We start from the raw sequence: 24,641 nt of genomic DNA, 5'->3' as shown, positions 1-24,641 counted from the left end.
TAAATATACTGACCCAAACAGTGGAACCAAAAGCTGTATTTCTGACCTCTCACAAAAGCTACTTTAAGGGGCTGAAAAAAATGGGTAAGTGGTTAAGGCACTTGCCTGCAAAGCCTAATGACAAGGTTCTATTCCCCAGTATCCAGATACACAAAGTGGCACATGTATCACATCTGGAGTATGTTATGTTTGCAATAGCTGGAGGCCCTGGCATGCCCATTCTGTGTCTCTCTGCTTCATAAATAAATAAATAAAAATTTTTAAAAACTGCTTTTAGGGCTGGAGAGATGGCTTAGTGGTTAAGACACATGCCTGAGAAGCCTAAGGACCCAGGTTCGATTCTCCAGGTCCCACATAAACCAGATGCACATGGTGGTGCATGCGTCTGGAGTTTGCTCACAGTGGCTAGAGGCCCTGGCGTGCCCACTCTCTCTCCCCTCCACCCCTTTCTCTGTCTCTAACAAATAAATAAAATTTAAAAATATTAAAAAAAAAACCAAAAACTGCTTAGCCAGGCATGGTGGCACGAGCCTTCAATCCTAACACTTAGGAGGAAGATGTAGGGGGGAAATCACCATAAGTTTGAGGCTACCCTTCAACTACATAGAGAATTCCAGGTAAACATGGGCTACAGCCAGACTCTACCTTGAAAAATAAAATTTAAAAAATAAATAAATAAATAAATAAATAAATAAAGCTGCTTTTATAATAAATATCAAAACTAACAAGATATCTTCAATGTTGAGAATTATGGGTATGAAATTTACCAGTTACAGGTTTTCCGAACAAATATAATAAACATTCTACTACAAATAATCAAAACACACCCTTTTTCTTTGAAGTCTTATCACCTTCTGACAATAACTTACACCATCTGAACCTAAGTGGGAAATGGTAACCACTACTGTAATGCAATATAATTTTATTTCCTAAACTAGGTAAGTTTGGTAATGGTTTTAGAACAAAATTAGTAAACACTGCAGGCAATTTACATGGTAACAATGGAAATAAATTCCAACATTTTGAGGAAAGAAAATGTTCTTACTAGAAAATCTAATGCAGGCATAGAGAATTCTAATACCTATAAGCTAAGGAGAAAGAGTTATTGATAGCATGAACGAAGTCAATGATTTGGAGTCATTAGCCCTAGGGTAAATTTTAAAAATATGTAATATTAAAATTGAAAACAGAAATTAATTCAGGTCCATAATAATATATTGTCCAGTACAAACTGATTACATATCAACTTTGGGAGAAAAGGATTAGTAATGCTAGGGATCACAAAAGGGTCTGATGCATGGTAAGTAAGCCTCTTCCATCCACTGAACTACATCCCTAGCTTGGAATTTTCTACTTCAACATCCAAACACATTAGTAATCTCCTCTACATTCTTAAATTATGTTGACTTTATTTATTAGTAAAAATCAAGCTACTTTGCCAGATTACAATAGAAAATAGTACTTACTTTGCTTCATTAGTTGTACAGCTAACGTTGGGCAGTTGGAACACATTAGAGAAAACATACGAACCACCATTATAAACATCCCAGAACTTAAAATTGGAGGTGTCACTACCAATAGTTGTTGAACATTTGTAAGCAGATCTTTGGATGCAACTTGCTGTAGTAAATTCTTTATGGACATAAGAAAAGAAATTGTTATGTGGTGATTTAGCAATCTTTATTGAAATACACTACCAAGATGAAATGCTTACCTCTTCATGCTGAAAGTTGTCCACTAGACGTGCAAAACAAAGACAAGTGCTTTCTACTGACTTTTTGTCCTATGTTTCAGAAAGGAAGATACAAAAGTTTATTAAAATAAACTGTTTGCAGCAAAGGTAATTACTTTCCTTTAATCCCAAATTCTTCTAGGTAACCTAAATTGACAGATATGAGCTATGTAAACACAAATGAGCCTATTAAGCAAAGTAGTCAATACCAAGATTTCAAAACTAAAAATCACAACAGAGTAACCTCTCCTGTCCATGGCCTTTCCAAAAAAGACTAATAGAAAAGAAAAAAAGCATCAACATATTAAGCCCAAGTATATGAACCAGAACTGTACAGAGACTTGAACATTTGTAAATTCTTTATCCTAAGTAGATCCTAAAACCAATCTCCTCAGACTAAGATGACTTTATTGACAACATCAAAATTTTGCAATATTCACTATTAAAATAATTGATAAAATTTATTTATAACTAACAACATATTGTGTATGGATACATCATATGTTGAAACCCTCTTTCCCTTCATCCCTGTCCCCATTCCACTGGGGACCCTCCTCAGTGAGGTTGCAGGTATTCTCCATTGGGTTGTGGGTTATGTGCTGTGGAAGCAGCAGTCTGTTTTTCTTTAATGGGGGGGGGGGTGCCTCCGGGTATGTTGTCTCAACCTGTGGCTCTTACAATCTTTCCAGCCCCTTTGAAAATAAACAGATTAGCCAGGCTTGTGATCCCAAAACGTGGCAAGAAGTGGGAAGGCCCAAGTTCATAGGTAGCCTAGATTGTGAGGTCCTGTCTCAAAAACAAAAAGGAAGGGGTAAGGGCAAGGGATGAATGGTACTATGGTTTTATCATCTAAGAAGCAAAACATTCCTACATGTGATACAACAATCTGTTATCTTATCCATCTTATATAAATCTCTTATTCATGAACATTTTAGAAAACTAATTATTTCCAAGATTACAGCATAATTTATAAAAACAAAATTAAAGCCAGGTTTCTAAAACTCATCTCTAGCATTATAAATTCTGCTTTAAAAGTTGGATTTTTACTTTTTATAAATTAACATCTTCCATAAATATAGACAGCCTCCCTCATCCACTGAATCCCTTCTTTCTTTCCAACTTGTCTCTCATCTATTTTGATGTAAACTTTTTCCCATCCAATCACAGAGGTCTTGTGTAGGCTGAGTCAGCCACTCATGAGGTCATGAATACCACCATGGCCACTTTGTGTCTGGAAGACAGTACTACAAACACTTCTTTCTCCTTTCTTTGACTCTCACACTCTTTTGGACACCTCAGGAAATAGTCTCTAGGTTTGAAGAGTATCACAGCAGAGATGACTCATTTACTGTTTCCAGATTCTATATACTACTGGCTCTTCTCCAACCAAAGACAACTAGCTACAGTTGACATTTTTCAATTCTATTTCAGAACAGTCCCTACCTCTCTTATCTTATCTTAACCCATAGTGTCCCCCATTACCACCTACCTACCTCAATGTCTTTCAAGAACACGATCTTTCTAAAAGGAAATTCTGATACCACAAAAAAACCTCAATGTTTGCTACAGTGAGAAAATTATTCTTTAATGCCAAAATAAAGATACCAGGGGCTGGAGAGATGGCTTAGTGTGTTGCCAGCAAAACGAAAGGATCCAGGTCCAACTCCCCAGTACCCATGTGGCTAGAAGACCCAACCCCACCCGCCTCTTTCTGTCATTCCCTCTCACTAATAAATCAAACATGATTTGCTACTTATTTGGGGATATATAACAAATATAAAATATCCTAATATGGTATATAAGTTTAAAAGAAGGTTCAAATATTTCTAACTATACACATTCTATTAACAACTGAACACACCACCTAAAATAAGCATAATAAAAGTGACTGATGACATCAAGTAGGTTTGTACTTACCTGATGGGTTAGCCTTTGGGTAAGCAATGGGAGGGAATCTGCCACAAAATGAAATTCATCTGGTGTGATACTCTGGCAGCAATTGGCTGCAATTGCTAGTGCATTTCTTTGGGCATTTATGCTGAAGAATTCTAGATACAGCAAGCAGTCTGCCAAACCACCCTAAAATACAGAAAACTGTCCAAGTGAAGAAAAATTCTTTATCAGCAAAATAAAAACAAACCAAAAAGACAAACTAGTTGGAAATAGTATGTGTATCTGTATTTTACAAAGATTACAATCAAGGAACAAGTACTTAAATTCCAGGTCAGACTGGAGCTAGAGTGAGACCTTAGCTCAAAACCAAACAATGACTAAAATAATTCAATAGTACAAGAAATACAGTCCATCAGTAACAACACTTACCGCTTGAAGAATGGCTTTGCTATGTCTCCGTGACAACATCTCCAAGGCAGTCAAGGCCTGCTCAGCCACATCAATGCACTGAATGACCTGTAGCTGAGAACATGAAAATAAGTAACCTAAAGTTATTAAGTTCTTTTCTCATACTGTATCTTCTGCATGACAGAGTATGTCCTTCACTTTCAACCAATTTACATTGCTTGACATGAAACTCACAAGGAAAAAAGTTATCCTTGAGCTTAAGCTATAAGCTATAGCCAATACAACCGGCCCATTCACCCAACTTTGCTATTTTGGAATACTGAAATGTTTAAATGAGTTGTTTCATGTTTTAACTTTTGAAATCAGGTTTAAACTTTACACCGTATTTTATGTTCATCAGATAAACCAAGTTTTCACTGTTTACAATTATACATATATATACATAACACACACACACACACACACACACACACACACACACAAAATATACACCAAAAACAAAACAAAAACCTACATACTATATTAAATAATCCCTTTCTTGGTTTAGCGGTTAAGATGTTTGCCTCTGAAGCCTAGTGACCCAGGTACAATTCCCCATTACCATGTAAGCCAGATGCACGAGATGGCACATGCATCTGGAGTTTGTTTACAGTGGCGGGAGGCCTTGGCATAACATTCTCTCTCTTTCTCTCCCTCTTTCTCAAAAAACAACAGAAAATTCCTTTCGAGCCAGGCATGCTGGCACATGTCTTTAATCCCAGCACTGAGGAGGCAAAGGTAGGAGGATCACCATGAGTTTCAGGACAGCCTGAGACAACATGGTGCATTCGAGGTCAGCCTGGGCTAGAGCAAGACTCTTATCTTGAAAACAAACAACAAAATGTCCTTTCTCAGGCTAAAGAAGATGGCTTAGTGGTTAAGCATTTGCCTGCAAAGCCAAAGGACATTGGTTCTATTTCCTAGGGCCCATGTGAGCCAGATGCATAAGATGACACATGCATCTGGAGATTGTTTGCAACAGCGGAAAGCCCTGGCGCGCCCATTCTCCCTCTCTCTCTACCTCTTTCCCACCCTCTCTCAAATTAATCAATCAATAAAATATATTTTTAGGGCTGGAGAGATGGCTTAGCGGTTAAGTGCTTGCCTGTGGAGCCTAAGAACCCCGGTTCAAGGCTCAGTTCCCCAGGAGCCATGTTAGCCAGATGCACAAGGGGGCGCACGCATCTGGAGTTCCTTTGCACTGGCTGGAAGCCTTGGCACACCCATTCTCTCTCTTCTCTCCCCGTCTGCCTCTTTCTCTCTGTCACTATCAAATAAATAAATATATATATATAAATAAATATTTTTTTTAAATATCCTTTCTCAAGGGAGGAGGATACTTAGTAGGTTGATATTGTATATATGTAATTACAATGATTTTAATGAGGAGGTAATATGATGGAGAATGGAATTTCAAATGGGAAAGTGTGGGGGTGGGGAGGGAGGGAATTACCATGGGATATATTTTATAATCATGGAAAATGTTAATAAAAATTAAAAAAAAAAATCCTTTCTCTGTGGTACATTTTATGACCTTGAGCAAGGTCCTTTAGCTCACCTTTTTAAATTGCATATGTGTGCACCACTTTTTGCATCTGACTTTATGTGGGAGCTGGAGAATTAAACCTGGGGAGGCTTTGCCAGAAGTGTCTTTGGGCACTGAGGCACATCACCAGCTCCTAGATTTCTTAATAAAGTGCTTTATATTGTTCTCTAAATGATGTTCATTTGATAATTGCTATAATAAACAATTATAAAACTGGACTGACTTTTTTGTTTCTGTGCTTTTGTGAGGTAGGGTCACACTCTAGCTCAGGCTGACCTGGAATTCACTATGTATTCTCAGGGTGGCCTCGAACTCATAGCAATCCTCCTACCTCTGCCTCCCAAGTGCTGGGATATAAAGGCGTGTATCACCATGCCTGGCTTGGGCTGACTTTATAAAGGATTTATTAGCATCAACTTTAAGCTTTTAGTCTGCTAAGCAAGGTTAGCCAAAGACCCTAGGCTAAAAGACGAACTTCAGTAACATAACAAAAATTGGAATTCAAGAGTTTAAAACTTGTTTCCTCATGTGTACTTATAAAGGACTGGAGAAATGGCTCAGTGGCTTGCATGCAAAGCCAAAGGACCCAGGTTTGATTCCCTAGTACTCACATTAGCCAAATGCACAAGGGGGAGCATGCATCTGGAGTTTGTTTGCAGCAGCTAGAGTCCCTGGCTCACCCACCCTTCCTCCCCCTATTTCTCTCTCAAATAAAGAAAAATATTAAAAAAAAAAAGTGGACCAAATCAGGACTACCTTTTCTAAAAAGACAGGAATAGCATCTACTACAACAGCAGATGATCGAGGAAGTGCTTCCATCATGTATGTTAAGGCTCGGCAAGCATGGTTCATCTAGAAAACAAGACAGACCTTTATTCAATAAAAATTCAAAATTGAAAGTTAAACTGTTTTTCCAAATATCATATATACTTACAATATCAAAATTATGTTCCATTTGGAGTAATGTTATCTGTTAAAAACATAACAAAGAATTAGATCTTAGAAAAGTTACAGAAGTATTTCTTCCACCTGAATTGAAGTGCAAATATGTTATTCTTTGTATCACACAGAAACAACAAAAAGATAAATTCTAACAGACACATAACAAAACAATGAATGTACCTGGGGTGGGGAAATAGCTCAGTGGATTAAGTACTTGCCAAGCAAGCAGGAGAACTTGAGTTTGGATCCCCCAAACCCAAATAAAAACCATATGCTATAGCTTGATACCAGTAATACCAACGCAGGAGGTGGAGACAGGGGAATTGCCCAGAAGCTCATGGTCTAATAAGCTTGGAGAGTATATTGGTGGATCAGCAGACCCAGTTTCAAACGAAGTGGAAGGCAAGAACCAGCACCTGTAGTTGTTTCTGACCTCCACAGGCACAGCATGACATACACATGTCCACACTCATATGAACACGAGGAAGGGAAGGGAGGGAAAAAGAAGACAAAAACAAAACAAAGCAGTGAAGACGTTCCATGAGGACGTCCTGGTCGGGTTTCTGAGGTGGCCGAGGAGGGAGATATTGAAGTGGACACCTCCTGCCAGGTTTCTAACTGCCCTTTGCATGTGTGTCACAGAAGCCTTCCCCACAGGATATGCAAGCCTAAAAGTAGTTTGGGCGCTGGAGGGATGGCTTAGCAGTTAGGGCACATGCCTGTAAAGCCTAAGAAACCCAGGTTAGATTTTCCAGGTCCCACGTAAGCCAGATGCACATGGTGGCATATCTATCTGGAGTTCGTTTGCAGTGACTAGAGGCCCTGGTGCGCCCAGTCTCACTTTCATTCTCCCTCTGTGCATCAAACAGTTAAACAAATATTTATAAAGGAATTTCTTCCTAACAAGGGCACGTAAGTTACATAGAAGTAGAACTTTGTGAAACAGTCACTGAGACACCCCAGATGTGCTGATACAGCAAAAGAATCACCCTTCAAATTCTATTTCAGTTTGGGAAGGCTATAAATTTTAGCACTGGCTCAGAGGGTCAGGAACAGAGTCAACTTCAAGGGATCTCTAAAAATGTAGACTCTGATCATGTATGGAGTTTTGTATTGAATGATGCTAAGTTAGATTCAGAGATAACAGATAACATATTAAATGGGATAAAGTGAAAATTCCAACTGTGATGGTAAGAATCCTGGCTCTAATACTATGAAATGAATAGGAAAAAAATGATTTTAATGTCATCTTTCCTTGTTGATATTGTTCATTGCCTTTTTGAAGAAAAGCATAGCTTTTTCTTTTATATTATCTATATTACACAACATAAAAAAACTTAACCTTTTAATGCCAAAAGTGATCACTTTCTTAAGAACATTCTTTATTGATCCCACCTTAAAACTCAAAAGAACCAGTGAAATATGATTATACTTAAGATGCATTCATTATAGTTCTGACTTGGTAATACTGCTAAATAATCATCACAGTCGATGACTCAGCTTAGAATGAAACCATTTAGATAGCTCTAATCTTCACAAGTCCATTAACATGAGAATTTATTAGTGCCAACAAATACTTTGCAAATAAATCTATAGGGCTAGCAATGCACTGACATTTGCTGAATTAACAACTATTAGCACATATTAGGGAGCAGAGTAAACTCCTGTGCATATCACTGTCTTGAGGAAATAACTGTTACACTCTCACAGACTCACAGCAGCTGGGATTTGCATATGACTGAGCCTGTCAATATCTCATAGTAGATGAGGGAGAAATCATCCATGAGACCAGTGCCTCCCAAAGTAAATAGTGGAAACTGATGACTGCTACAAGGGAAGTCATATCCTTTTGAGTGGTGCGGCTACTGGAGGATTGCCCATTCTCCAGTAAATAACCTCTTACCCATGATTATGGAAGCTATTCTAATTTAAAACAGTGGGATAGGAATAACCCACCCACTCATATAGACAAACCCAGGCTTATGTGTCTGGTGTCCTTTCACAGGGTCAAGAGACCATGGTGCACCTACACATATATAATCAAATAATTTTTTTAAAAACATTCAGTGAGACTGAATATATGGTATGTGTGTGTGAATGACAGCCAGAAGTTATGTCAGGTATTTCCCTCAGTTGCTCTGAATTATTTATTGAGACAGTGTCTCACAGAGTTTGTCCATTTGGCTAGTTTCTTAAGCATGCTTGCCACAAGGATCCTGTCTCCACTTCGTAAGTATGGGATATCACAACAACCCAATATTGACATAGGATCTAGAAATTTGAACTCCAGTTATTAAGCTTGTATAACAAGGGCTTTGCACAGTGGGTGATCTCCTCAGCCCCTAATGGTTTCTTGAAATTATAAAACTCCATTTTAATTGTCTATAGTACAAGTTAAGCCCAGCTCTTTGGGCTGGAGAGATGGCTCAGCAGCCAAAGGGACTTGCGGCCGGATACCAGCACAAGGAGGAAGGAGACCAGCATGGAGGAAAATCAACACCTACCAAATCAGAGAGCTAGAGCTCCAGAGGCCCCCAACACCTCAGCACTGAAACAGACCAAAAATGAACCCAACATGGCTCAGAGAAATTTTGCGGAAGAGGGGGCGGAAAGAATGTCAGAGCCACATGTTGGGTCATGATATGCAGAGACATTTATCGTAGCAATAACTGTGGGCTAACTCCACAATGCACAACACATATACCTCAACGAGAGGCCAATGGGGAGGGGGTAGGTCAAGAATGAGCCTAATAATAGTACGAAACTGCCTGTACTTGCAGAATAGAAAACTAATTAAAAAAAAAAAAAAAGAGCCGGGCGTAGTGGCGCACGCCTTTAATCCCAGCACTTGGGAGGCAGAGGTAGGAGGATCGCTGTGAGTTTGAAACCACCCTGAGACACAATAATGAATTCCAGGTCAGCCTGGGCTAGACTGAGACCCGACCTTGAAAAAGGAAAAAAAAAAGAAAGGGAGGGGGGACTTGCGTGATGGCCTGGGTCCATTTCCCAGTACCCGCATATAGCCAGATGCAAAGTGGCACATGCAAATGGAGCTCATTAGCAGTGGGCGAGAGGCCCAAACTGGCTCATACTCACTCTGTCTCCTTTATCTCGCAAACAAACAAAAAACAGTAAACATAAAAAGAAAGCCCAGCTCTTTGTTTTTTTTTTTTTTGTTTGGTTTTTTTTTTTTTGAGGTAGGGTCTCACCCTAGCTCAGGCTGACCTGGAATTCACTATGGATTCTCAGGGTGGCCTCGAACTCATGGCGATCCTCCTACGTCTGCCTCCCGAGTGCTGGGATTAAAGGCATGCGCCACCACACCCAGCTCAAAACTTACTCTTTTGATGAGTTTTAAAAAGCAAACCGAAAACTAAAACTGCCATTCAAGTTATGGAAGCCAGCTATTGCGCAAATCAGCACTCTAACATTGGCAAACTCAAACTACGAAGGTCAACAATGCTTTCATGAACCATTCAAAAAGTGACAGTGGTATGTAGCTCTTCTACTAAAATAGAACTGTTAAGATATAAGATCTAAGTGGGGGGGGAGGGAGGGAATTACCATGGGATTTTTTTTACAATCATGGAAAATGTTAATAAAAATTAAAAATTAAATAAATAAATAAAAGATCTAAGTGTGATTCCCAAAACCAAATAAAGAAGGAGTGGTGGTAAATGTTTATAATCTCAGCACATAGGATGTTCAGAGTCATACGCAGCTACACTGTGAATTCAAGGACAGCTTGGGATATATTAGATGCTGTGTCAAAAACATTAAATTAAAAAACTGAGAACTAGGGCTTGAAAGATGCTTTAGCAGCCTAAGGACCCATGTTCAACTCTCCAGATCCCACATAAGCCAGATGCACAAAGGTAAGGCAAGCGCAAGGGCACACGTGCCCACTAGGCAGCACAAAGCATCAGGCATTCAATTTCAGTGGCTGAGGCCCTGGCATGCCAATTCTTTCTCCTTTGCCAATAAATAATAAATGAGTAAGTAAATGGTGGGGGGAGCCTGAGAGCTAGTTTTTAGTATCTGAAAGTCAGAAAGGGAAGAAACTGAGTACTCCTGTATTAATCCCTGCCAGAGCCAAGCCATCTAGAAGGGAAGAATGGGCAGAATAAAGACTATCACCTCACACTGACCTTTGTTCAGCTGTTGTCTGAATGATCAGTTTTCTATAATATGGTCAAATAAGAAAAACTTCATGCACTAGACATAACTTCACTTTCTGTCAACATGACTGAATATGCAAAAAGAGATCATTTGCTTAATTTCTAAGAAAATATAGTAAAAACAATGTTGTCTGGAGGTTTTGTTAATATCAACTCAGGCTTAAATTTTAATCTTAAATTATGGTCAATTTCTTCTACGTTGAGTTCAAAAAATTACCAAGTTACTATATAAATATGTGTACTTAGTAATTTGTTACTGCAGTTTACAGACTTTAAAGCTTAAATATTTAAGTTAATTATGTCACAACTGTTTAAAATTTTTTTAATAATTTTTAAAAATACTTTTTATTTGCAAGCCAAGACTGGAGTAGGGAGAGGAAGAGAGTGAAATGGGCACACTAGGTAGGGCCTCCTTCACTGAAACTGAACTCCAAATGCAGGCATCACTCTGCACATCTGGCTTTATGCAAGTACTAAAGAATCAAACCTGGGCCATCAAGCCTTCCAAGGGCCCTTAACCACTAAGGAATCTCTCTAGCCTTTGTTGTTTAAGTCATTAAAAAGGGCTGGAGAGATGGCTTAGTGGTTAAGCGCTTGCCTATGAAGCCTAAGAACCCCGGTTCAAAGTTTGATTCCCCAGGACCCACGTTAGCCAGATGCACAAGGGGGCACTCGTGTCTGGTGTTCATTTGCACTGGCTGGAGGCCCTGGTGTGCCCATTCTCCCCCCCCCCAACGCCTCCTCCTCTCTCTCTCTGTCACTCTCAAATAAATAAGTAAATAAATAAATAAAAACAAAAAAAGAAAAAGGCATTAAAATTGTTTGTTTTCCTTAAAACTAGAAATACAGTAAGCTGGCTAGACCACTCTTCCCATGCACACTCAAACTACCAAATCTTTGATCACAAAGCCATACAGTAAGCTTCTTGTTACTACTGAAGAACCAGATCAAAAAAATAAATAAATAAATACACACACACACACACACAAAATCACACACATACATATATTTATATATATATACACTAAAGCAGAGGATATAGCTCAAGCAAACAATGCTTGCTTGCTATAAAACCCTCTTGAATCCAAGCAACATAGGAAAAAGAAAAAAAAAGAGAAAGACATTTACTAACTGATTATTAGCAATTATTAATAGTACCTGAAAGCAAGAAATAAGCCATATACTTCTTCCTTACTTCTATCCTGTCTCAAAATACATGACGACAGTAATCATACATTCCACAGTCTTCAAATGACAGCTGAGGTAAAACAAAAACTGTATGCTTACCAAAGCTGGAACAACACTCTTGACAGGAAATCCTCCCAGCGTCTCCTCGTTCCCCATGACCAATAGCTGACACATTTCAATCACTGCCTGAAGCTGCTGACTCTCATCATTAGCCTGCAGTCCTTGCAAAAGCTGTTGGGCTTTGGAACCTTCGGGGAAAAAAGAAGACAATGAATACTTTATTTAAATAGTTTCTAAGAAATATTGTTCAATATAAAGTGTGGCTCTTTGGATTTCAATTAAAACATTAGTCTACAGTAGGGTCAAGAAATGCTACTGAGGGGCTGGAGAAATGGCTTAGTGGGTAAGGCGTTTGCCTGCAAAGCCAAAGGACCCAGGTTCATTTTTCCAGGACCCACTTAAGCCAAATGCAAAAGATGGTACATGCATCTGGAGTTTGTCTGCAGTGACTGGAGGTCCTGGTGCACCCATTCACAATCTTTCCTTCTCCCTCTGTGTGTGCCTTCCTCTTTCCCTCTCTCAAATAAATAAATTAATTAATTAAATTTAAAAAAATAAATGCTACTGACATATTCAAAGTAGAATTAAATTAAATAGATTTGGTCAGCTTTAACATGATCTTAGTTGTTTCTGTATTTCTCTATTAATTGAAGGAAATTAGTACTTACAAAAATAAAATGAAAAACCACAGACTAGGGGATGGAGAGATGGCTTAGTGGTTAAGGTACCTGCCTGCAAAGCCAAAGAACCTCAGTTCAATTCCCCAGGACCCACACAAGCACAAGGGGGCACCTGCATCTGGAGTTCGTTTACAGGGCTAGAGAGGCCCTGGTGCACCCATTCTCCTCCCCCCCACAGCCTATTTCTTTATCTATCTCTGTCTCAAATAAATAAATATTTGAAAAAATGAAGTGGGGGGAAAAAAGAAAAACCATAGACTCTAAGAAACTGATATCTTTAACATAGCTCCTTTTATACAAACAATGAATTTTATTTAGCAGTAATGAAATTTTCAGGTAAATGCAAGGAGGTAACCCAGTCTCAAAACTTCAAAACTTAGATATTTTCTCTCATATAAGAGTTCTAGCTTAGAACTTTAATATGTATGTAGATGAGTACACACATAAACTGTAAAAGGATAGCTGGGGGCTGGAGAGATGGCTTAGCAGTTAAGCGCTTGCCTGTGAAGCCTAAGGACCCCGGTTCAAGGCTCGATTCCCCAGGACCCATGTTAACCAGATGCACAAGGGGGCACACGTGTCTGGAGTTTGTTTGCAGTGGCTGGAAGCCCTAGCACACCCATTCTCTCTCTGTCTGTTGCTCTCAAATAAAATAAATAAACAAAAAAATTTTTTTAAAGATTTAAAAAAAGGATAGCTGGGCATGGTGGCATACACCTTTAATCCCAGCACTTGGGAGGTAAAAGTAGGTGAATTGTTAAGAATTCGAGGGCACCCTGAGACTGCATAGTAATAGCCAGGTCAGCCTGGGCTACTGCGAGCCTACCTTGAAAAACCAAAAATCTCCAGGAAGGAAATCATGAGAGGGGAAAAAGAGGTGTTAAAGAAAGTAGGATGATAAGACAAGAATGCAAAAAGGGGGTGGAGGGGAAGGTAAATGACATGGGTATAGCAGCAGGCAGATCGGAAAGAGGGGAGTTGGAGAATTAAAAACAAATTTTATTTGAAAATGCCATAATGAAGCCAGGTACAGTGTCATTCGGGAGCCATGGGTAGGAGGATTTCCATGAGTTCGAGGCCACCCTAAGATGACATAGTGAATTCCAGGTCATCCTGGGCTACAGTGAAAAACCCTACCTCAAAAAAAAAAAAAAAAAAGTCATAATGAAATCTAATACTGAGTATGCCAATTAAAACTCTTTTAAATCATACCTAAAAATGATACTTAGATGTCAAAAGAAATATTGTGTTTTTTTAAATATATGCACCACAGTAAATGTAATCCAAGTAACAGAGAAAAGAAATAAAGACAACCAGAATAATGCACCCAACAAATGACAGTAGAAAGAGTGAAGTAAACAAAAATTGCCTTTTTTTCCTCCTCTGATTTCAAGTGCAGACATATGCTGGCTGTTGGAGCAATTACACCTTTGAGATCCAATTCCATAACCCAACATCTGGAGAACATTAAGGCTCAGTTGTCGTTAAGATGAATTAAACATTCAAATATAAAGTCTAGGGGCTGGAGAGATGGCTTAGTATATCAGTTAAGGCATTTGCCGAACTCCAGGTTGGATTCCTCAGTAGTCACATAAAGCCAGATGCATAAGGGGGCGCATGAATCTCTAGTTCATTTGTAGTGGCTAGATGCCCTAGAGTGCCCAAATTCATATTCTCTCTCTTCCTCTCTCTCTCAAATAAATAAATAATTATTTTAAATAGTTGGTGCTGTGATTTCATTTTACTGGAAAGAAAAATTTCATACCAAGTTAATCTTAATAGCATAATCACCTAAAGGGAGAAATACTAACATATGTGCCATGCAATTGAGTATCTTACACTGGCACTGATATATCCTAAATTCATGAATCCCTTTAGTGAGATCAAAATCAAAACTTTCAAAAGAGAAGGGGGGGAGGGAATTAACATAGGATTTTTTTTTATTATCATGGAAAATGCTAATAAAAATTTTAAAAAAAGAAAAAAAAAAACTTTTAGGATGTTCCTAAAGAGAGTGTTTGACAACCTGAAAACATTAAGAAAGCCTGTACCTGGCTGGAGAGATGGCTCAGCAGATAAAAGGTGCTTCTTTGCAAACTCGACTGCCTGGGTTCAATTCCCCAGTACCCATGTAAAGGCAGATGCACAAAATGGCACATGTGTCTGGAGTTTGTTTCCACTGCCATGCCAAATCTTTACCTACTTCTACCCCTGACTCAAATAAATGAATGAAATATTTTTTAAAGGGGGAATGCAAAGCTGGAGAAATGGCATAGTGGTTAAGGAACTTGCCTATAAAGCTTATGAACTCACGTTTGAATCTCCAGGGCCCTTGTAAGCCAGATGCAGTGACATAAGCATGCAATGTAACACATGCACACAAGGAGGTGGGCGCATGCATCTGGAGTTCAAGCGCCTAAAGGCCCTAGCAAGCCCATTCTCTCTCTTTCATAATAAGTAACTAAGTAAAAGGGGGGCTGGAGAGATGCTAAGTGGTTAAGGCGCTTGCCTGCAAAGCCTAAGAATCAAGGTTCAATTCCCTAGTACTCATGTAAACCAGATGCACAAGTCAGCACATGCATCTGAAGTTTGTCTGCACTGGCTGGATGCCCTGGCATGCCCATTCATCCCCACCCCATCCCTCCCGACCTCCCTCTCTCTCCCCCCCTCCACCCCCAAAAATTAAGTAAATACATAAAATATTTTTAAAAACAGAAAGTTGGGCTGGAGAAATGGCCTGGCAATGAAAATTCTTGCCAGCGAGCCGAGTGTGGTGGCACACGCCTTTAATCCCAGCACTCGGGAGGTAGAGGTAGGAGGATCGCCGTGAGTTCGAGGCCATCCTGAGACTCCATAGTGAACTCCAGGTCAGCCTGGGCTAGAGTGAGACCCCACCTCGAAAAATCCAAGGGGAAAAAAAAAAAAAAAAAAGCTTGCAAATAAAGTGTATGGACTCAGGTTTGATTCCCCAGCACTCATGTAAGGCAGATGCACACAGTGGTATGTGCTTATAGAGCTTGTTGGCACTGTCTAGAGGCCCCAGAGTGCCCATTCTCTTGCTCCCTCACTCATAAATAAATGAAGAAACTCAAAGTACTTTTGCCTATGTAGGTTAAACATGTTGTTATTTTCAAATTGTACTAGAAATCAAAACAAAAGAACTACCTGCCCATTGATTATTAGGGCACAAAATTTTCTTGGTAAGATATAAACTTATATTCTAGAGCACAAAAAGTGAAAAAAGGGACATCACTGTGGGAAACCATCTTTGTATCAATATTATTAAAAGATATTATCTAGCCACTATACTTTTTAACTTCAGTGTGTGATTTAAAATGAAGACTATGAAAAAGGTTGACCTCATTTTGTCACAAAGACTAAAATCGTAAGTCAGGAATTAGACCCAGTTCTGTTAATTAATCTGATTTGCCAAGGGCATCCTGAAGTAAAAGTGGAATAACTTTTGCTAGGATCAACACTAAATGAATGCACTCAATCAAGCACTGAAATTGCAAGGACTGTGAGTACAGAGAGAGGTGGCCATTACTTTAATTCTCATTAAGGATCCTAAATAAAAACCATTCTTAGTTCTGACACTATAGTTTCCATGTAAGGACATCAACAAGTAACCCCACAGAAACAACCATGTTCAATTGGAGCTGGTAGACCAGCACTTTATGTCAAGAGCCAGACAGTTCGGGTTTTGTGGCCCCTATTGTAGCTACCCATATCTGGTACTACAGGTCAGAGGTAAACATAGATATATGTAACAAAATGAAGGTGGCTATGATCTAATAACATTTTATGGACACTGAAATGTGACATGAAACTTAATAGATACATTATAGAGTACTTTTACTTTTTGTCAGTCACATAAAGTTACAAACTACCGTTAGCTCACAGACTATGTTAAAAGAAACAGGAGGGGCTGGAGAGATGGTTTAGCAGTTAAGGCACTTGCCTGCGAAGCCTAAGGATCCAGGTTCAATTCTCCAGGTCCCACGTGAGCCAGATGCACACGTCTGGAGTCAATTTGCAATGGCTACAGGCCCTGGCGTGCCCATTCTCTCCCTCCCTCTCTCTCCCTCCAAATCCTCTGTCTCTAATAAATAAAAATGAATCTTTAAAAAAATAAACAAGCAGGACACTAGATTGTGGCTAACATGATAAATTGACATGCCCCCCCCCAAACATGTGCTGAGTTCTATAACTGTAAAAAAAAAAAAAAAGGCTAGGGACTATATAAATTATTTTGATACAAAGAATAAAATCTTCAAGAGTTAGTCTCAGATTAAGAGAAGAGCCTACCTCTATGGCCAAGAACCCAATGTCCCCAAGACAACTTTCACATCTTTAAACTATGTTACATTCAAGTCTGAGGAGCCTGACCCATGTAAGGTTATCAATTAAAACCCCAAGTTGGATCACACAGGGCAATAGGGATGAACCAAAGGTGAAATAAGTCATCACAACCAAATTGTAAACAAAACAAGGTCAAGGTCTCAATAGAGGGAAGCAACCTATTACTGATATTTTATTACTAATAATAAAGACAAAGATAGCCAGCATCACTGGCAAAAGATATACCAGTTCTTTTAAATAATTTGTTTGTGATACATAAATAATTACAGCTGGGCGTGGTGGCGCATGCCTTTAATCCCAGCACTAGGGAGGCAGAGGTAGGAGGATCGCTGTGAGTTCAAGGCCACCCTGAGACGAAAGAGTGAATTCCAGGTCAGCCTGGACTAGTGTGAGACCCTACCTCGAAAAACCAAAATAACAATAATAATAAATAAATAATTACAAAGAGCTGGAAATATGGGATCGGGAATGAAGATGGAGAAAAATAATAAAAGCAGACCAGTACTTCTAGAATTAAAAGACAAGGAGTAGATAACTGGAAAATACACAGAATACATGTAATGGGCTGGGGATATGGCTCAGGAGAAGAGCATTTGCCTATGATACACAAAGACCCTACACTGAAGTCTGAACACAGCTACCCGCTCAAAAAAAAAAAAAAAAATCAAAATGAATATGAAAGGTGAAAAATAGGAGTTTAAGTCAAACAAGGGATAGTTATAACTACAAAATTAACCAAAAAGTAGATTCTAGATCACAGAATTATCTAGAACTGAAAATCCCAATTTCTAAAATTAACTCACTAATGGAGAAATTAATAAAAGACTGGAAATGAGAAAAAGCTCAGCGGTTGAGGCATATGCCTGCAAAACCTAATGATCTGGGTTTGATTTCCAGATGCCCATTCAAAGCCAGATGCACAGAGTGACACATACATCTGGAGTTCATTTCAGTGGCCAGAGGCCCTGGTATACCCATTCTCTCTGTGTATCTCCCTGCTTGCTAATAAATATTTTACAAGTTAAGAAAAAAAAAAGTCAGACGTGCTCCCCCAGACACAAAATGGCCTATATATCCATGACCTCACAGTGCCTGACACTACCTACACAAGACCATCATAATAGGAGGAAAAGATCATGGTATCAAAAAAAAGAGAGACTGATTGAGAGGGGGAGGAGATATGATGGAGATTGGAGTTTAAAAGGGGAAAGTGGGGGTAGGGAGGGCATTACCATGGGCTTGTGTGTGTGTGTGTGTGTGTGTGTGTGTGTATGTATATATAAATAAAATCATGGAAGTAAATTAAAAAAATTGAAAAAAAAATTTTGAAAAGGGGGAAAAAAAGTCAGGCATGGTGGCATAAGCCTTTAATACCAGCACCAGGTAGGCAGAGGTTGGAGGATCACTGTGAGTTTGAGGTCAGCCTAGAACTACACAGTGAATCCCAGGTCAGCCTGGGCAGAATAAGGACCTACCTTGATAAACCAAAAATAAACACCTAAAATAAAAAGAGAGAAGATGGGAGGGGGGAGGGGAAGGAGGGGGGAGAGGAAGGAGGGGGAGGGGAAGGAAGGAGGAAGAGGAGAGGGAAGGAGGAGGAGGGGAAAAATTAGTGCATTTGAAAACTGGTCAATAGGAAGTTTCTTTTTTGTTTTGTCAAGGTAGGATATCACTCTAGCCCAGGTTGACCTGGAATTCACTATGTAGTCTCAGGGTGACCTTGAACTCATGGTGAGTTTCTTAGCTGAAAAGAGAGAAAAGGTTCTTCCAGACAGGTGATTATAGTCTAAAGCTAAGCATATTTAATCTTGATATTCCAAGAAGGAGAGTAGGGACAATATTTAAAGAAATAAGAATTTCAAAGGTTTATGACAGATACCATCTTTCAGATTCAAAGGTCATGAAGCCAAACCAATGTCAAGGAAAATGTCACCTCAAACTCAACGTGGTCAAACTAAAATATAGCAGTATTTAACAAAACAAATCTTGAGAGAGTGGGAAAGGGAGAGAAAAAGAAACACCCATCACTTTTAAAGGACAGCAGTAAGCTTACAGAAGTTCCCATCTTGTGGATGCACAATCACCCGACCCAAAGCAGCTGATGGGAAGAAAGGGTTTATTTCAAGTTTAGATTCCAGGGGGAGGTCCATCATGACAGAAGAAGCTGTCTCACTTCATACATCCATTGCTCAGAGAGAAAAGCTACACCCACAAACACAAACATCCAGAGCTCAAAAAATGTCTGTCTCTGTATACCTAATAGGGCTTGACTTTAAGATTCATCCCCAAATGACATACCTTCAAGCACAACTCTGCCTACTAGAAACTTAAGAAGCTTAATATTAATTGAAAATATCTGAGTATATGGGGTATGTTCAAACCAATATAACCTCTTATACCACTAATAGAAATATGTAAGGATAAATGACAAGTTAATAGAAGAAAAAGTAAATGATAAAGAAGACATAATCATAGTCAGGCAAGGTAATATACATGCCTTTAGTCCCAGCACTCAGAAAGCTGAGGAAGGATTGCCATGAGTTTGAGGCCAGCCTGGGCTTATGGTGAGTTCCAGGTCAGCCTGGGCTAGAATGAGACATCCTTGGTGAGGTAGGGGAGAAGGGGGCAATATATAATCAGGACAGAGGAGATGGCTCAAAAGTTAAAGGCACTTACTTACAAAGCCTGGTAGCCCAGGTTGGAGTACTCAAGAACCATAGCAAAGTCAGACACACAAAGTGGTATATGGATCTGAAGTTCATTTGCAATGTCAACAGACCATGGCATACCTATTCCCTTAATTTATTTATCCACCCATTCTCTCAAATCAACCAATAAATAAATAAACATAAAAAGAATACATAATCAATCTCAAACCACAAGTAGGCATGTTGCATTTGTAAAGTATGGCCTTTAATCTCAGCACACAGGAGGCAGGGGTAGGAGGGTCACCGTGTGTTCAAGGCCAGCCTAACACTATGTAGTAAATTCCAGGTCATCTGGGGCTACAGCAAGACCCTACCTCAAAAAAATAAAAAATAAAAAAACCTTAAAGTATGACAACCATACTGTTGTTATACATAAATGGTAGAAATGTAAAACAGACTAATCTCTAAAGCAGGATTTACAAAATTTTGCATTTTGTATTCATGTACTGTTTAATACAACAACCCTGTATTCACATATAAAAGAAATCCAGGGTTTGTGATAAAATAAAAATATCAGACATTTGAACTTGGCATATCCTGCTATGCTAAAAGCAAGGGATTATAAAAAACTACCAAAGTGCCAAGTATAGTGACACACACCTTTAATCACAGCACTTGGGAGGCAGGTCTAGGAGGACTGATGTGAGTTCAAAGCTAATCTAGGGCTACAAAGTGAGTTTCCAGGTCAGCCTGGGGTACAGTGAGACACTACATCAAAAACCAAAACAAAAGCTAGCAAAATAATGACAAAAAGAAAGCCAGTCATGGTAGTCACACCTGCAAATCCAGCAACCAGGAGACTGAGGAGAAATGTCACAAGGCCAGCATGAGGTACATAGTTTCAGACTATCATGGTCTACTGCGTTAATTAACCATACCTGGGGAGAGGAGGGGAGGGGGAACAGGGGAGGGGAGCGGAGGGGAGAACAGGGGAGAGGAGAGGAGAACAGGGGGGAGGGGAGGGGAGAAGGGGAAAAATATTGAGAATATCCTGAAATAGATCTCAGCTTCCTCCAATGATGAGATAATGTAAGTATCAAAGAAAATTACTAAAATGTCTTACACACACACACACACACACACACACACACACACATCAATCCAAACAAAAACAAAACTTAGCACCTTCAAAAGATGTTAAAATCACTATTTTTTAAAATTATTTATTTTTGGTTTTTCGAGGTAGGGTCTCATTCTAGCCCAGGCTGACCTGGAATTCACTATGTAGTCTCAGGGTGGCCTCGAACTCATGGCAATCCTTCTACCTCTGCCTCCTGAGTGCTGGGATTAAAGGGGTGCATCACCACACCCAGCCTAAAACCACTATTTTTGAATATCTGACAAATAAATGGGAAAATATTTTTCCTTTGTTAACTAATTCTCCTAAGTAATCAAATAGAAGGAAAAGATAGTTTTTATATATTTCTACTAAATTCTTTCTTTTTTTTTTTTTTTTTTTTTTTTGGTTTTTTGAGGCAGCATCTTACTCTAGCCCAGGCTGACCTGGAATTCACTATGGAGTCTCAGGGTGGCCTCCAACTCACAGCAATCCCCCCACCTCTGCCTCCCAAGTGCTGGGATTAAAGGCATGAGCCACCACGCCCGGCTCTTTACTAAATTATTTCTTAAGAGTAATTATTAGACCAAAAGTGCTACCATTTTCATTATTTATTTACAAGGGGGAACAAGTAAAAGGGAAGAAGAGTGAGAGAGAAAGAGAAAGAGAGAGGGGGGGGGAGAGAGAGAGAGAGAGAGAGAGAGAGAGAGTGTGTGTGTGCATGTGTGCATGCGCGCACACCAGGTCGCTTCCTGTTGCAAATAAACTCCAGATAAAAATGCCACTTTGTGCAACTGGCTTTACTGGGGATTGAACTGAAGCAACAAGCTTTGCAAGCAAGCACTTTTAAACCAAAGACAACTACCCAGTCCAAGTAGCTACCATTTTTTTTTTTTGTAAGTTTCATTACCTTGACATTGAGTTATAACAGCAGATTAAGAGATAATCAGATGTTTTGCAATTCTTTTTCTTCTTTTTTTTGGTTGTTTTGGTTTTCAAGGTAGGGTTTCACTCTAGTCCAGGCTAGAGTGAATTTACTCTGTATTCTCAGGGTGGCCTCGAACTCGTGACGATACTCCGATCTCTGCCACCCAAGTGCTGGGATCAAAGAAGTGTACCACCACAGCCTGCTGACATTTCACAATTCTTAACTGAAGAACACACTACCTGCCACTTTTTTTGAGTAGTCTTCTCAATGGGTTCAGGAAAAACAAACAAACTCCATTGGAGTAAACTACCAGTTTACCTGAAATCTAGTAGTTTAAACAATGGAAATATGATGCCAATTATTTGTTACCAAGGAATACTTGTGTTAACAGTAACCTGGCTGTGTATGGAGTGCTATAAGGAGCTACATGATGAAAGGTCTACAGGTAAAAGCATATGCTATCTGCACAGTTAAAAAGCAATAGTTATAAGCAAAATAGAAAGAAGGGACAAGGGTGATATCAACCTAAATACGAGACATTTTATGTGCACAAAGAATGGCTCTATCTTCTACATTATTTCCTGTGTACAGTTTAATTTCATGATATCTGTTAATACTAAACATGAATTAACAAATATGAGGTTATCTGTTAACACTAAACATGAATTAATAAATATGAGGGAGGAAAAGTGACAGACGTTCAGGAGAACTGTGCTTTATCAGGACAGTAAAAGCAAAACAGGTAACAAAAATATCAGCTGGTTCTTAAATGTGCTTGCTAATTAAGGTAAGAATGTGGAAAAGGCTTCATTCACATAAATAAAGCACAGCTACACACACTACCTTGCATTAAAAATTTTTTTAAAAATTCTTAAAATGAAGAGGCATGCCAGGGCCTCTAGTAACTGCAAACAAACTCCAGACACATGTGCTACCCTGTGCATCTGGCTTATGTGGGTGATGGGGAATCGAACCTGAGTCCTTAAGTCTTTGCAGGCAACTGCCTTAACTGCTAAGCCACCTCTCCAATCCTTGAAATATTTTATAGCAATTTATATACAATTACATATTAGCATGGTCAGCAAACAAACTACAGAAATGATTCAGAAATCTTGAAGCAAGACCATATATGAAGTTTTATTAAAAAATGCTTAATATGATGGAGAATGGAATTTCAAATGGGAAAGTGTGGGGGTGGGGAGGGAGGGAATTACCATGGGATATATTTTATAATCATGGAAAATGTTAATAAAAATTTTTTTAAAAAAATGCTTAAATTGCAGGGCGTGGTGGTGCACGCCTTTAATCCCAGCACTCAGGAGGCAGAGAAAGGAGGATCACTGTGCATTTGAGGCCACCATGAGACTACATATAGAATTCCAGGTCAGCCTGAGCTAAAGTGAGACCCTACCTACCTCTAACACCCACCCCCCAAAAAAAGCTTAAATGTAAATTGTAAGGAATTTAACTGGATTTATAATTATACAAAAAGTATGTTCAGTTATAGGGCTGGAGGGATGGCTTAGTGGTTAAGATATTTGCCTACAAAGCCAAAGGACCTCAGATCAAGTCCCCAGGACCCATGTAAGCCAGATGCACAATGGGGTGCACACCTCTGGAGTTCATTTGCAGTGGTTGAAGGCCCTGGCACGCCCATTCATTCTCTCCCCCTCTCTCAAATAATAAAAAACATAAAGTTTATTTTAAAGTACATTCAGTTATAAATCAAGACTTAAAACTTTTCTGTCATCCATATGGATGACAGAACTATACACACACATACACACACACACACACACATATAAAACCTGTGTTATGATATATTAATAATAAATCTAGTGACTAGTAATTCTTCTGAGAACTCTCCTCTACCAGGCTCATATATCAAATGGTTTCATGCATTAAATTGTGTAGTACCATAAATATAAGATATAATATTCTATTAAAACATGTAGTCTGGGGCTGGAGAGATGGCTTAGCAGTTAAGCGCTTGCCTGTGAAGCCTAAGGACCCCGGTTCAAGGCTCGATTCCCCAGGACCCATGTTAACCAGATGCACAAGGGGGCACACGTGTCTGGAGTTCGTTTGCAGTGGCTGGAGGCCCTGGGGTGCCCATTCTCTCTCTGTCTCTCTCAAATAAAAATAAACAAAAAATTTTTTAAATACATGTAGTCTGATATAATTATCAATGTTAATCCTTTAATATTTTACAGTTCACAGAAAATGAAATCAAATCTTGCTATAAAATCTAGATTTTTTTTTTTTTTTTTTTTTTTTTTTTTTGGTTTTTCAAGGCAAAGTCTTGCTCTAGCTCTAGCTCAGGCTGACTTGGAATTCACTATTTGGTCTCAGGGTGGCCTCAAACTCATGCCTATCTTCCTACCTCTGCTTCCCAAGTGCTAGGCTTAAAGGTGTGTGCCACCACGCCCAGCTCAAATCTAGATACTTTTTAATGACTCCAATTCACTATTCAAAAATAAAGATACATGGGCTGGGGAGACGGCTAAGCGGTTAAGGTGCTGGCCTGGAAAGCCTAAGGACCCAGGTTCAATTCTCCAATCCAATGTAAAGCCAGATTTAGAAGGTGGCACATGCGTGCTCGAATTCATTTGCAGTGGCTTCTCTCCTCTCTCTTTCTGTCTGGCCCGTCTCTCAAATAAATAAATAAATAAATAAATAGAAGGAAGGAAGGAAGGGAGGAAAGAATTTTTAAAAATTAAGAAATGATACAGGGTTGGTGGATGGCTGTAACAGCATGAGAATCTGAGTTTGGATCCCTAGAACCCACATAAAAAAATAAAGTGGACCTACATAAGAACATCATAATAGGAAGAAGAGATGATGACATCAAACTAGGAGAGAGCATGATTGAGAGGGGGAGGGGATATGATGGAGAGTAGAGTTGCAAAGGGGAAAATAG

At 39.2% G+C, this 24,641-nt stretch overlaps 1 protein-coding gene across 17 annotated transcripts in view; it reads right to left on the bottom strand.

Annotated features, from left to right (window-relative positions):
- The window catches only part of Trip12 (thyroid hormone receptor interactor 12), a 159,637-nt gene that overhangs the window by 54,295 nt on the left and 80,701 nt on the right, over positions 1–24,641 (bottom strand). For all 17 annotated transcript variants that reach the window (XM_045147308.1, XM_045147307.1, XM_045147305.1 and 14 more), the window contains 7 exons: positions 12,026–12,174; positions 6,553–6,588; positions 6,375–6,470; positions 4,055–4,147; positions 3,650–3,811; positions 1,715–1,783; positions 1,467–1,632 (listed from right to left, as the gene is read on the bottom strand). In XM_045147308.1, coding sequence (XP_045003243.1) covers positions 1,467–1,632; positions 1,715–1,783; positions 3,650–3,811; positions 4,055–4,147; positions 6,375–6,470; positions 6,553–6,588; positions 12,026–12,174 — 771 coding nt within the window. The remainder of the gene's footprint in view (positions 1–1,466; positions 1,633–1,714; positions 1,784–3,649; positions 3,812–4,054; positions 4,148–6,374; positions 6,471–6,552; positions 6,589–12,025; positions 12,175–24,641) is intronic.

The sequence above is a fragment of the Jaculus jaculus genome, chromosome 4, assembly GCF_020740685.1.
Source record: "Jaculus jaculus isolate mJacJac1 chromosome 4, mJacJac1.mat.Y.cur, whole genome shotgun sequence".
In the NCBI taxonomy this organism is placed as follows: Eukaryota; Metazoa; Chordata; class Mammalia; order Rodentia; family Dipodidae; genus Jaculus; species Jaculus jaculus.
Note: the sequence above shows the minus strand (reverse complement) of the source record. Positions and strands in the feature narration are given on the sequence as shown.